Consider the following 14,077-nt stretch of genomic DNA (forward strand, 5'->3'; position numbering starts at 1 on the left):
ACTTGTTTCCAAGTTACAAGGGTTATGCGTAGGACCTTCCACATGGCAGGCCTACAGGCTGGATGCTTTGGCACCCACTCATGCCAGACTGGGGCCCCTACAACATCAGCACAAAATAGGGTAAAGGAATGAAACAATCTAGAAAGTGGGCACATGGTAGTCGCGGACATTTAGGAATTATGTGTGTGTGGATTTGTGTTCAACAAATGATTTATCTTTCAACAGAGGGACCAGACCGCAGAAGGAGGGTTTGTCTTATGGGCCACTTGTACACTCCCCAGGGCCAACGCCTGATGAATAGGAGATAGAAATTCAAGGAGATGTGGTCAGCAAACATGGCTAAAGTCTGGTGTGGCAAGCCAAGGATGAAACAAGAACAGTTAGGACCAGTGGTGGCAAGGATGCTGGAAGCTTGGACCAGTCCTCATGTCTTAGTACTGCACCTAGAGGGTAATGACCTGACATCTCCGGGGACAAGGAGACCACTGGATGACATAGAAAGGATCTGACTGCAGTAGCCAGGATGCTAGGATTGTCGGAGACAGTCTGGTCCAATACCCAGGTTTGAATGGAGGGAAGCCGGGAACTATGGCCAGGTGGAGAGAGCTAAGGGAAAGTTAAGGTGACAATGGGCTCATTTTGCAGACCCGTGGCTGGGGCTTCCCCCAGCATCGGATGATAAACCAGTGGTCCCTGAGTATGATACAGAAGAGATGGTCCACCTGTCATGGTGGGGCTGGACATGTCCCTATTAGCATCACTGGGGCACTGAAGCTGATGGGGTGCTCATGGGAAACTTCTGTGTTAAAAAAGGGGGTTATGCCATAGCCTTGGAAACCCATGCCACCCTCACAACTCGCCCCTCCCCCCCCCACCAGTGTGGTGGAGGAGCAGCAATCGCTGGTAGCAAGACATCAGGGCCTAGGGAGGGGTGAAGGTTGCTACAGCAGGTGTACCTTGGGATGCCTAACGGCAGGGACATCGGGGGTGACAAAGGGCGGCTGGAGTAACCACGAGCGGACACAGCACTTGCAGCCCAGACACTGCCAAAGCTGATGGTAACAAGGGAAGCCTGGAATCCAGAGGCTTCACCCTTAGAAGTGATTTTATTCAGCCTGTGACAGGACAGCTGAACTCTGCCACCTGCGAGCGGCCGGAGGTGGTGAGTTGTGACGTCATTATAATAAGGTGTGATGAACAACGGCACCTGGTGCACCTGGGAGTGGGTTTAAGTGTTTTTCCTCCTGCGACAAGGAGGGGTGAGGGGGCAGTGCCCTTGATGCCCGAGGGTGCCAAGCACTGTTGTCTGGACACTGGCTTCTCGTTGTACCGTGCCAGGCCAGCTCCAGCGCCCACAGAGGCTCTGGGAGTTCCCGGACTTCAAGGCACCCAGATGTACAAGGGGCCAATTAGGTGCTTACATCTAAGGCCCCTGTGCGACTGAGGTCCTCTTGCTGGCCCTCAGTTTTGGTCTAGGAGGGAAGGAGCAGGGCAGGCTTTAGCACTGGAGGCACCCGGTACAACAATCTTTTTTGGTGCCCCCCCATGATCTCCTCCTCGGATTCCCTCACTATCACCCGGTAAAAGTGCCCCTCATCTCTCCATAGCGCCTCTCTAACACACATTTAATTTGTGTTAAAACACTGGTAAAGGCTGGCTTTATAAATCGACTCAGCTAAACACATAGAACGCAGATCTGTTCTTTACAGCAGGCACATTAGCCGTCTGCGCTAGTTTGTGGCGAGTCAAACAACCACTAGAGAAAGCTAGAACTCTCTCTAGCAAGAACATGAATCACTACAGTTATCTTGACATTTTTATTGCTGCTTGAAAGCTGGACAAACAAGGAACTCTACAACAGGTGCTTTTAAATTGTAAGTTAAATTGTAAGTTATTGGGGAAAACAGTGCCCCCTCCTGAGGTCAGTGCCTCCTCTCCAGGTCAGCGCCCAGTGCGGTCGCACCAGTCGCACTGCCGTAAAGTCCACACTGTCAGAGCAGGACAAGGATTCGCCTACTGGCAAGACGGCCACAGAGGCATGGGGGCGTTCACCGCCTTTGAAGCCCCTACCTACAATATCTTCATGAACATGAACAACTATTCAACAAAACCTGCTACCCCTTTCAGCATCAGGCTCAGGCCAGGGAGCCCTCTTGCTCTCCGGGGGTCCCGTGAGGGCGTTTTTCCAGCTCAGTGCACTTCTAATACTCGATATTGTGCGCCCCGTGTGCATCTTCGAGGCGCTGGATGTGAACTGTGCCTGTGGCCAGACTTTAAAACTCAGTTTTTTCTGTGAAGAACTTGGGGCCAGATGTATGAAGCTCTTTTACTGGTCGCAGATGGCACATCGGGACATTGGCACCCGGCAAAAGTCTTTTTGACACATGCACGTGGCGCAGAATCGGGTCATTTGCGACCTAAAAAAGCAGTTTCCTATGTACAAAACCATCCCTCTGAGTGCAGTCATTCCCAAATGTGTTACAAATTGTGACCTGCCTCATGAATATTCATGAGGTAGGTCCATTTGCGACCCACTGGGAATCGCTGTTAAACACACATCGCAGGTTTGGATTTCCTAATAGCGAATCGCTAAGATTCACTACTACGAAATCGCAAACATTTAACTACATACATCTGGCCCCATTGAAGAGTCCGTTTTTTCTGAAGAGGGTTGTATTTTTAGATCGTGCAGGCGCCTTAAAGCAGCTCAGTGTGCGATGGGCGCTTAACTAACCACTCCAGACGGCTGGTTCTGTGCAGCAGAGCTGTGAAGTCCCCGTAGGCTCGAGTCCAGTTATTTGATGCTGGGTGGAGGGGGGGTGTTGTCCTGGGGACCACTGTTCTGGGATATTTATCCCAGATGGGGAAAGAAGGTGGGGCAGAGGAGGGGGGCACAGCCGGAGAGGCCCCGTCCTGCCCAGCCAGTGTCGAGGGAGTGCCCCTCTGAGACGAGGAGCAGAGAGGTTCGGGAGAGGAGACATAGCGCCTAGAGAGGAAGTTGGGAGCTGTCCGCACTGGAGCGCAGGGAGGCAGCTGAGAGGCGTCTCCACACATGGGACGCAGATAAACCCACCCGCCTTCCAGTGCTCGCCTTCCCGGCCCCTGTCAAGGGAAGGCCCCTTTGAGCCTGGGGCCAGCTCAGAGCCAGGAGTGAAGGGATAGCGCCCAGACAGGGAGACTTCTACACGCACGGGACGGACATCTGTATTATAAGCCTTCTTCCTGCGTGTGAACTTCCCCACCCCTGTCTAGGGTGGGCCCCCGTTGGACCAACGAAATCTCTGTGGCTCGGGAGAAAAGGATAGCGCCCACACGGGGAGCCATATGACTTCTGCGCGCATGGGACGCACATCTGACCTGTAAGACTTTTGCCTGCCTGGGTACCACCTCTGGGCCCCTGTCCAGGGGCTTCCCCTGGGGGACCAACGACAGCTCCAGGATTCAGAAGAGGGAGGAAAGCACCCAGAGTGGGTTTCAGAAACTTCTTCAATAGCGCCAAGAGAGGGAAAGAAACTCTTCTGCAGTAGCGCCTAGAAGGTGAACAGGCGGATTTCACCACACACGGGACGCAGATCTGTACTGCCAGCCTCCTGCCTGCCTGTGAACCACCCCCGGGACCCTGCCTAGGAGGGCCCCTGTGGGACCAATTAGAGCTCCATGACTCAGGGGAGGAAGGATAGCGCTCAGAGTGGGGGTTAAGAGAATTCTTCAATAGCGCCCAGAGAGGGGAAGAACGTTTTCTGTAATCGCGCCCAGACCAGCAGCTGAGGGAGTTCGGCACACATGGGACGCAGACTTGTACGGTAGACTTCGGACAAGCGAGAGCTCCATGTGTAGGAGAGAGATCATAGCGCCCAGAGTCGGGGCGAAGAGGCTTCTTCAGCAGAGCACAGAGAGGTAAGCAGGGTTCTTCAACAGCGCCTAGAGCGGAAAAGAAACATCTCCAATAGCGCCCAAAGAGGGGAATAGACTTCTTCAACAGCGCCTAGAGCGGGAAAGAGACGTCTTCAATGGTGCACAGAACGGTAAAGAGACTTCCTCAATAGCGCCTAGAGGGGGAAACAGACTTCTTCAAGAGCGCCTAGAGCGGAAATTACACTTCTCCAATAGCGCCAAGAGAGGGAAATAGACTTCTCCAACAGCGCCTAGAGCGGGAAGAGACTTCTTAAATAGCGCCCACCTCCCAAGCCTCCCCCATGGCCCGGGCTCCGGACCCCTCCGTTTTGGCCCTGCTGCTGCTGGCCCAGGTGGTCTCCCCCACCCTGGGGGGCATGGACTCCTGCTACGACCAGGAGGGGGCGCCCCAGTGCTGCATGCCTGTCTTCGAGAACGCCGCCTACCTGAGGGAGCCGGTGGCCACCAACACCTGCGGGTCGCCCCCCGAGGACTACTGCCTGCAGACGGGGTCCCAGGGTACGGGACCCCCCTGCCACCGCTGCGCCGCGAGGGACCCCGACCTCCAGCACAACGCGAGCGCCTTGACCGACCTGCACGGCGACGAAGCGCCCACCTGGTGGCAGAGCCAGACCATGGCACTGGGGGTGCAGTACCCCAACTCCGTCAACATCACCCTGCACCTGGGTGAGTACAGGCGGCCCCCTGGCAGGGCGCCCCCCACGTGCGAATAACTGGGAACAGTTTCCGTTTTTACCGATTTTCACACCTAAGAGCATACAGACACTATGGCGTCTCCGGCGGCGGTTTTCACATAATTGTAGATTTGCCGCATTTTCCGCATAATTTATCTGCCCCATAATCTGCATATTTTAGCAAAATACATTTTGCTTCTAGCTCACACGGTTCAAAGGTTACTTAAAATGCAGCGACGTGTGGAGGCGCAGTGAAAGCCCTTCGCAAAGCTGGACTTGTCACCGTTTTGTGTTTATTGCTATATTCGGGTATTAAAATGGTGCTAATGAGTGCAACCAGTGCCCAGACAGTGTTATCAAGTTTAACAAGCATTTGCAATGCAAAAGATCTCGCATTTTCTTGAGTTAGAGCTATTGGCATTGTAAATTCATAACCGGACTTTTCTTGCCACACAAATTGGTCAACCCTGCCTCATTGTTTCATCTTTTCCTGCCATATAATTCCAGTGGCCCAGCATGTAATTAAATCACTTCCATTTACCTTCTTCCTCTATCTTAAAATATATACCATTATCATATAAAGTTTTATCATAAATAAACTTTTGGCATTAGAGTGTAATGCTCAAAACACCATAAAAGTATCATATGGGATGGATTGGAGGGTGAAACTAAAGAGAGAGTCAGGAGTAAAGATGGAGAGGACAAGTGGTGTAGTAACGGTGTCATGGGCCCAGGAGTAAATAAGGAAAATGGTTGCCTGGAATTTCGGTAGGAAAATACAGCAGTAATTAGAATTGAGTGAGGTCCGTAGGCCTCTTGGCCCCGGTGTCACTGGACCTGTTGCTCCATTGATGACTAGAGAAGAGAAAGGAATAAAAGAGACAAAAGAAAGAAAGAGAAGGGGTTTGCAAAGAAATAAAAGAAAAAAGGGAAAGAATGAATGCGAAAATGCAAACACGAGTGAGAAGAAATAGAGCAAACGTGAGACAAAAGAAAAAAGGGAAGGAAGCTAGTGAACAAAAGATAAAGAGGAAAAAACATGAATGAATTGTGAAAAGAAAGAGAAAAATGAACATTAAAGTAAAAAAAGAGAGGCAGTGAGAGAAACAAGCAGTGAAAGAACCAGGGCATGGATGTACTGACACATTCCCACAGGCACAGAGTGGGAAAACCACTGACACTTCGGGTCCCGACAAGATACTTGTGGCTTCCACATGCAGAGGGGAAAAAAGGGATTCATAGTAAAACAATGAATTGATAGATAAAGATTAGAAAAACAGCAGAGAAAGGAAGGAAGAAAGATCTAAAAAAATGTGAAAGGGCTCATACTGGGTCAAAGGAAAGCGCGAATAAAAAAGACAAAGAACGAATGAACGGGAGAGAAAAAAAAGTGAAAGAATGAACACCTGATGAATAAAAAAGAGAGGAACGAAACAAGGAAAGAAATAACCATGTTTTTGCGCGATTGAAAGAGGAAGTAGGAAGAGGAAGAGGGAAATAAAAAAAGGGAGAGAAGTAGAAAAAAACAGCGGAAAGAAAGAGCGAAACAGTTAACATGTGGATTTTAAGAGCTAGAAAGAGAAATGTGGGGGAGAAAGAAAACATTGAGAGTAAACAGAGTAAAGGAAAGAAGAAGTAAGACCGGTGAAACAGACTCTCCCAAATAAAGATGGCAGCTAAGAAGAGATTTAATTGGCTCCCCCACATCAAAACAGCAATATTGGGGTGCTTCAGATCAGGATTAGGGGTATAGACAGAGCTGTGTCCCGGCCCAGTGCTGGAATAACAGAAAGGCAGCGGGTGAGGAATGAGAAACGGAGCACCGTGTAGTTCCTGATATTGGAATAACGGGGTGCTGCAGGTTAGGGTTGAGGTGCACCGACAGAGTGGTATGTGGGCTGCAGTACTGGAATAGTAACGGGCACACAAGGTTAGAAGTGATGTATGTTAATGGAGCTATGTGTGGACCCTAGTATTGGCGTGTCAGTGTTGCCAAGTGTTAGCCTGGAGGTGCCCTGGTGAAGCTGTGAGTGGGACCGGTATGGAATTGGCTTTGTCTCTGAACCACAGAAGCAAGGAGTCCTGAAGGGCGCTTGTGTGAGCCTTAGAACTGAGAAGAAATGTGCACTGAATGTTAGAATTGATGGATTCTGGCGGAGCTGTGGTGTTGGGAATTAGACTTGAGTTGCACTGGCTGAGCTGTGTTTTGCTCTTTTGGGACCAGTATTGGCTTGGCAGTGCGGCTGAATATTAGATTTGAGCTTTTGTAATGGAACTTTATGTGAGCGGGTCCCAGAATATGAAAGGAAGTGACCTTGCTGGGGTAGAACTGAGGTGCCCTGATGGAGCTGCGCCCGAGGTCCCAATACTGTAGCAGCAGAGTGTTCTGACTGCAAGAACTGAGGCGCTCTGGCAGACAGCGCGATTGGGGTTCCTGGCACTGGCACGGCTGAGGGCTTGGAGTTTGTGAACTGAGGTGCACTGATGGAGCTGTGTCAGAGGTCCCAGTACTGGAACAGCAGAGTGTACTGACTGCAAGAACTGAGGCGCTCTGGCAGACAACATGTGTGGGGTTCCTGGCATGGTTGAGGGGCTTTGAGTGTGTGTACTGAGGTGCACTGACGGAGCTGCGTCTAAGGTCCCAGTGCTGGAGCAGCAGAGTGTACTGACCACAAGAACTGAGGTACTCTGGCAGACAGCGCGTGTGGGGTTCCTGGCGCGGATGAGGGCTTGGAGTGTGTGAACTGAGGTGCACTGATGGAGCTGCATCCGAGGTCCCAGTACTGGAGCAGCAGAGTGTACTGACGGCAAGAATTGAGGTGCTCTGGCAGACAGTGCATGTGGGGTTCCTGGCAATGGCATGGCTGGTGGCTTGGAGTGTGTGAACTGAGGTGCACTGATGGAGCTGTGTCAGAGGTCCCAGTACTGGAACAGCAAAGTGTACTAACCGCAAGAACTGAGGCGCTCTGGCAGACAGCGCGATTGGGGTTCCTGGCACGGCTGAGGGATTGGAGTTTGTGAACTGAGGTGCATTGATGGAGCTGCGTCTGAGGTCCCAGTACTGGAGCAGCAGGGTGTACTGACCACAAGAACTGAGGCGCTCTGGCAGACAGCGCGTGTGGGGTTCCTGGCACTGGCACGGCTGAGGGCTTGGAGTGTGTGAACTGAGGTGCACTGATGGAGCTGAGAGTGGGATCCCATTATGAAGCACAAGTGGGCACTATCCCTAAGGATTGCAGAGCCCTGGTAGAGCTGGGTGCCTAGGCTATAAGCAATTACAAGCAATTCTTCGCCCTTGCTGTCAGCACTGGGGACCACAGGCAGGCACACTTGGTAAAGAAAATCCAAGCCAAGGAAGGGTGGGAACCAGGCAGCTGAGAACAGGTGCAGAGAGCCCACAAAGACCAAATGTGACCTAGACAACAGCCTGATTTATAGCCTTGTTTACAGCTAAGCTCAGAGGAAGAATGCTCTGCAAATGAAAAGAGAAGCTTCCCTGGACAGGAGCAGGAAACAAAGTAAAAAAAGTCCTCTACAGACTGGATAACAGGACAAAGCATCATTATACAGTATTTGGTCCCTGCTCCCACACAGAAGAAGCAAGGACAAAGAGGCGTGACTGACCAAAAGCAAGCAAAGATTTTTGAATGACACTGAAACTAACAAACAAAATAGCTGGACGCCCACAAAAGTATACTTAAAAATATACAAGAAAAAGTATGTATACTTTTTCTTGTATTCATACAAGAGGTTGTAAGCTTACGCTTGACCTATAGGTGAAGAAATATTTAAGTAATCCTACGACAAAATGTGCGGCATTATGCCGCTTAATTTGCCTTTTCTTTCCCCAGAATTTACTCAACCCTCCTGCATATTTTTGGCCCTCTCCTGCCGCATAATTCCAGTGGCCCTGCATTTACCTCATTGTCCACACGTGCTGGTGTCTGGGTATGTCACCACTGGTCTTATATAGTGTATTTTAGTTTAATCCATGGCTGCTTGTAAAGAACGCTAAAGGCAGCGACATTCCAGCGTGCAGCACATTCACTGATTAAATAAACATGGAAATATACTAGTGCTCATTTCATTTTTCACAGCTCCCAAAACGAATATGGATAAATACTGCCAGGATGTGCAAAAATACATATGGATAAATACGGAGAGAAATATGAAAAATAAATATCTAAAGATCAGGAGATAGAATATAATAGGGGTGATTGTTAGCAGGTGCCTAGAAGTGGCCAAAGCAACAGGTTTGGCGCTGCACAAAACTAATTAATTCAAAGTACAGCGTCAAATCCCAAGGTAAAGGCAAATTCACCTTCAGTGAGGGAGAGGCACATTAGAGGTGCAGCAGGGGTGGGCAAAATTATGCGGCACCGCTTGCTAAATAATGTGGCAAAGAAATGAAAATTAGAGGAAAAGAGAACAAAGTTATGCAAATCCTGTTTTTTGGTGACATAGGTATCTAGCGAGGTTAACATTTTCAGCCACTGATACATTTAAAAACAGCTACAGCTCATGTTTGTTATACAGGTGTGCCACAAGGAGGTCCTTCAGGATTTACGACATTGGACTTTACAACAATCATTGTCAAAGCCAGTAAGCCTCATCTGTAAAGGGAACTGGCAAACTACTGGCTTTGCCAATGGTTGATTTAAAGTTGTTGGCTCAGAAGAATATGTGTTTGTGCATGTGTCACGACACATACATAACCATGCATCGCGAAACATGCGTGTGAGTGTGCAAACACAGTGGCCATCTTGTATACCATTCCAAGATGGCTGCTGTACTCGCATATGCATGCATATAAGTCACTGCCTATGCTTCATGGTGCACATTCAGGCGACCATTTTTATTGACAAGCGCAAATCGCTCGGTCCCATTCTGTAATCTTTCTTTGGGCTTCCAACCACGCCCACGTCACGTCGGTCACTTACATTAGTTCGTGGACTTGCCTTTAAAATCCACTTGTTTTCATTTGTGAAAGGCATGCATATGTCATGACTTTTCCGGTGTTTATCCCACCTACACAGCACCAGTAAACTACTGAAAACATACGAGGCTCGATGTTTTCAGCATGGTGTCCGGACTACTTTATCTGTTTATTTTCCACGCAGCGCAATCGCGCTGCATTTTACATAGTGTGAGTGCGCTGCTTTTCTTTCCCTTTACAACGCTAACAGCTCTAAGTCGAGCAAATGCGAGACCCGTTGCATTGCAAATGCTTCTTTATATTACCATCTCGATGTGAGTGTGCCAAAACTGCAAGTGAAAATTTATTTTTATTTATATTGCTTTAAATTGTTACAACCCAACAACTAATACTGTAAACATTCCATGCACACCTTCCCCACCTCTGATGTTGTCTAGATATCAGAATATAATCCCAGTTGCATTTACAGATTGTATACCATGAATTCACAGTTTTTTCAGTGTCCTCCTGGCTGTGTTTTCAGTCCCTTGCAATGAAGGTGTCCATCACAGAGTCTCCTCTTGTATTTTTTCCATTTCCCAACCTTTCCATATTTTTTCATACTTCTTCATGCACCCTCTACCCTTACATACATCCTTTCCAACGATCCTGCAGTATTCCATCCCCGTTTCCCAGGTTTGACGTACAGGGACAGAACCCGAGCCCCACCTATGAGCCACGTCATGCTTACCTATCATACAGCCTCCCATATTCCCAGCGATGCCAAACAGGGAGACAAATTCAAGGATATTCCCATCGCTGTTGCTAAAGATCTCCCCACTTTATCCCAGAACTCCTGTACCGAGGGGAAGCTCCAGAGTAGATGAACAAAGGTGCCTTCTTGGCCGCAGACCTGTAGGAAATCCGCATCTTTCGTCCAACCTATTTTAAGTAAGTATGCAAATAGTGTACCCTAAGTCAGTGGTTCCAAACCTTTTGCCTTCTGAGGACCCCCCACTTTATCATTACTGGAAACCTGGGACCCCCACTGAATCATTATAAGAATCCGGGGACCCCCTCACTGAGTCATTATGAAAGCTGTGGACCTAATCTGTTAATATTATATAATTTTGTAAGCATTCGCGGACCCCCTGAGTAGGCTTTGCGGACCCTCAGGGGTCCCTGGACTACAGGTTGGGAACCACTGCCCTAAGTAATATTTTCAGCTGGATCAGCCTTAAACTCGCCTTTATTGCCACTAGGGTTGGGAATTCTAATGCGCCCCTCCAATCTTCCTTTTCTAGGTCCCCAACATCTTGTGTCCATCTGTCCTGCAACTTTTCCGATGGGGTCTGTGTATTTCTCACTACTGTACCGTACGTCAGTGATGCTAACTTCTTCTCCACCCTCCCACCCAGAAGACTCATCTCCAGTGGGGAATCCTCTCGTGTGTCCTTTTTGGGGGGGGGGTGCTATTTTTGAGTCCGTGGGATCTCTGTCCATATTTGAGCCACTTTGTATCTGTCACTTGATATTCTAACTTCAGGTAACAGAAGGAGACCACCCCATTGGCATCCCATACATCTGCCAACGTCAGTAGGCCAATGGTATGCACCATCCTTGGAACCTCGTAGTTCTGTTATTTCTTTCAATTTAGTGCCCTCTCAGAGTGGTGTGTAGGTGTTAGTCAGTTACCACATCCCATTTCCTTTGTCATTCTCTTCCGGCTGTCCATTACCATCCTTGTCACTGGGTTTGCTGCCATAATAGGTCATGTAAGTAGCTTCCCGTCCCCATTCCTAATCTGTCCCTCCTAAACGCTGGGTCGCCAGTCTCTGCGTACGCCCGGTCATTCACCACGCACACCGTGCCACTTCATAGTATGTTTGTACCTTCTGTGGTGCAATAGCCCCTTCTCATTTGGGGTCAGATGTATCAAACATTTCTGCATTTGCAAACAGTGCGAATCGCAAAATTCGGCCATTGCGAATGCAAATATGCCTCTCAGGATTTATGAAAGGCATTCGCAGTACAATTTCAAGGAATCGCTAAAATAGCGATTCCCTGACATTGCGACTCCATTTAGGGAATCACAAATTGCGATTCTCTACATAGGAAATCACAAATAGGGAATTCCTATTTGCGATTTCCAAAGCACATGTATCAAGCATTTCCTAAATGCAAATTGGGCATTTAGGAAATGCAACTACCACCAAATCCAATTTGGTGGTAAGCATGTGCAATTTTAAAAAATGCATTATAAATGCATTTTTAAAAATGACATGCAGCTGCACATGTCCACAAATATTTTTTTGGGGTGCATCAAAAGGGGCCTTAGGCCCCCAACTCCCTGGGGTTTGCATTACCTAATTTGTGAATTCCTAACAGGAATTCTCAAATTCGGAAATGCAAAACCATTCGCACCCGTGGGCCCACAGGCCCATAGGGATGAATAGAGTCCCATTCCCTAACTGCGATTCGGTAGTAGCGATTGCGAATATTAAGAAATCACTATTACCGAATCGCAATTTCCATACATCTCATTTTGCATTTCTTAAATTGTGATTTCTTAAAATTCGCTGTTTAACAAATGCAAACCGGGACCTTGATACATCTGGCCCTACGACCTTTGTTGTGTTTTAATCGTGGTTACCTTCCTACCCAAAGCAGGGTTCGAAGTGAATTGTCTACCTTAAGAAAAAAGACTCTTCGGTATCGCATATGGAGTGTTCTGAAGTATGTAAAGGAATCTGGGAAGAATATTCACAACCTTTGAAGCAAGAAATTGCAACCAGAATGCAGGGATTTTTTTTAAATTTGTGATCTGTTATAACTTCAAACAAAACTTACTTCTGGTAACATCTACAAATTTTGCAGTAGATGTGGGACTAATTTGGAAACTCAACTTTCCATGAACAGGTTGCAGAAGAGAGCTCCAGTTTTCCCTATGGCCCTGCTTGGCAGAGCTTTCTCAGAGTAGGTTCACCAGTCACAGACACGCTCTGCCCTGCTCTGTCAGGGTGATCTAGATGCCTTGGTTTGAGAGTGGTGGAGCTCGAAGGGGGGATAACGTGAAACATCTCATTAAAATGGGAAACACACTGGCTGAGGTGCAGAGCTCGGATATTGGGTATAAGAGGTCACCAATGCACAAGCATTGCACAAGAAAACACTACTTGTGAACAGTGTTACAATGGCAAACTGGTGACCATGTTATCTGCCTGGTGTCTCTCGTGTGCTCCATTCAAGGGTGTCCTGGGCTCCTCCCAGGCCTGGGTGAGTGCTTTAGGCAGTAAACATATTTCAGCAAGCACCAAAACAAATCCTCAAAGGAAGTTTGGAGACATTTGTAAAAAAACATTAAAGTGCATAACACACATTGCCCCTGAAAGATTTAAAAACAACATGTATATTTTAGTGGAGTTGGCATCCTATGTGCTGGGGGTTCAGACCAGAATTGAAAGCATCGCTGTTTTTATGACATGTGCCACTAAGAGCCTCAGTTTCTGTTTCTGTGGGAGGGACCTCTTTGCAGGACACTGATCAACAGCCAAACATTTTAGGTGTTCTAGAGATTGAAGGAATACTTGGACCAATTTTGTGCACAATTCTTTGCAAAGCAATTTCAAGGCAGTTACTTTATGCCATTTTCTTAGGCCTGAAAGCCTCCTGAATGGATGTAACTCACTCATCTCACATCAGGACCGCTCAATGCGGTTATAACAAACATTTTATTTTGATTTAGGATGGGGCAGATTCCTGGCAGGCTGCCATGTTGGCACTTATTGTGGAGTATTCAATTACAGGAGGAAGGGAAGATGGATTCGAATTTAAACCTGTGACTGGCCACTCAGGGATCCTGCCATTTGGTGTGCTAACCCACTGACCTCAATATTCAGAGACCTGGACGGAAATGTACCCTTGGCCAACAGCCAGGCAGGCACTTCTTTCTGAAGATGGAATTAAAAATGTTTCATGAGCAGCCAAATCACTCATTCACCTTTCTGAAGATGTAAGTAGCTTGTAAAATGGTTGTTACAGTTGGATTAGCTTTGAGAAGTATGTCTAAATTACACAATTCATCACTCTACTTTCTTGTACTGGCTCTTAGGATAGCTCCGCCCATTATTAGAAGTGTTAGCCACATAGGGTGACGTGTTAGCCACCCAGACCTAAACGTTTGGGTCTAGTTCCACCCCTGCTTCATGACAAGTAACACCCTGCAACTCTATTCAGTAGTTTTTACATTTCGCATGAGCTTTGAATTACCAGATGTCTACAAATCTCTAGGAACATTGGGCCTGATTACAACTTTGGAGGAGGTGTTAATCCGTCCAAAAGGGACGGTAAAGTGACGGATATACCACCAGCCGTATTACGAGTCCATTATATCCTATGGAACTCGTAATACGGCTGGTGGTATATCCGTCACATTTGGGACGGATTAACACCTCCTCCAAAGTTGTAATCAGGCCCATTGTGTTCCACTATAATATGTTCTTTCAATTATCAACCTAGACTACAACTCCCAGAATGCAATAGGCCGTGAACTGGTAGCCTCCATCTGGGCAAC

The 14,077-nt window shown here is 47.9% G+C and overlaps 1 protein-coding gene across 1 annotated transcript in view; it reads left to right on the forward strand.

The window, feature by feature from the left end:
- The first annotated feature begins 2,967 nt into the window (after positions 1 to 2,967).
- Positions 2,968 to 14,077, forward strand: part of LAMC3 (laminin subunit gamma 3) — a 527,783-nt gene continuing 516,673 nt past the window's right edge. The window contains exon 1 of the mRNA XM_069237073.1: positions 2,968 to 4,581. Within this exon, the coding sequence (XP_069093174.1) occupies positions 4,197 to 4,581 (385 nt within the window). The 5' untranslated portion in view covers positions 2,968 to 4,196. The remainder of the gene's footprint in view (positions 4,582 to 14,077) is intronic.

This window comes from Pleurodeles waltl, chromosome 6 (genome assembly GCF_031143425.1).
Source record: "Pleurodeles waltl isolate 20211129_DDA chromosome 6, aPleWal1.hap1.20221129, whole genome shotgun sequence".
Taxonomy (NCBI): Eukaryota; Metazoa; Chordata; class Amphibia; order Caudata; family Salamandridae; genus Pleurodeles; species Pleurodeles waltl.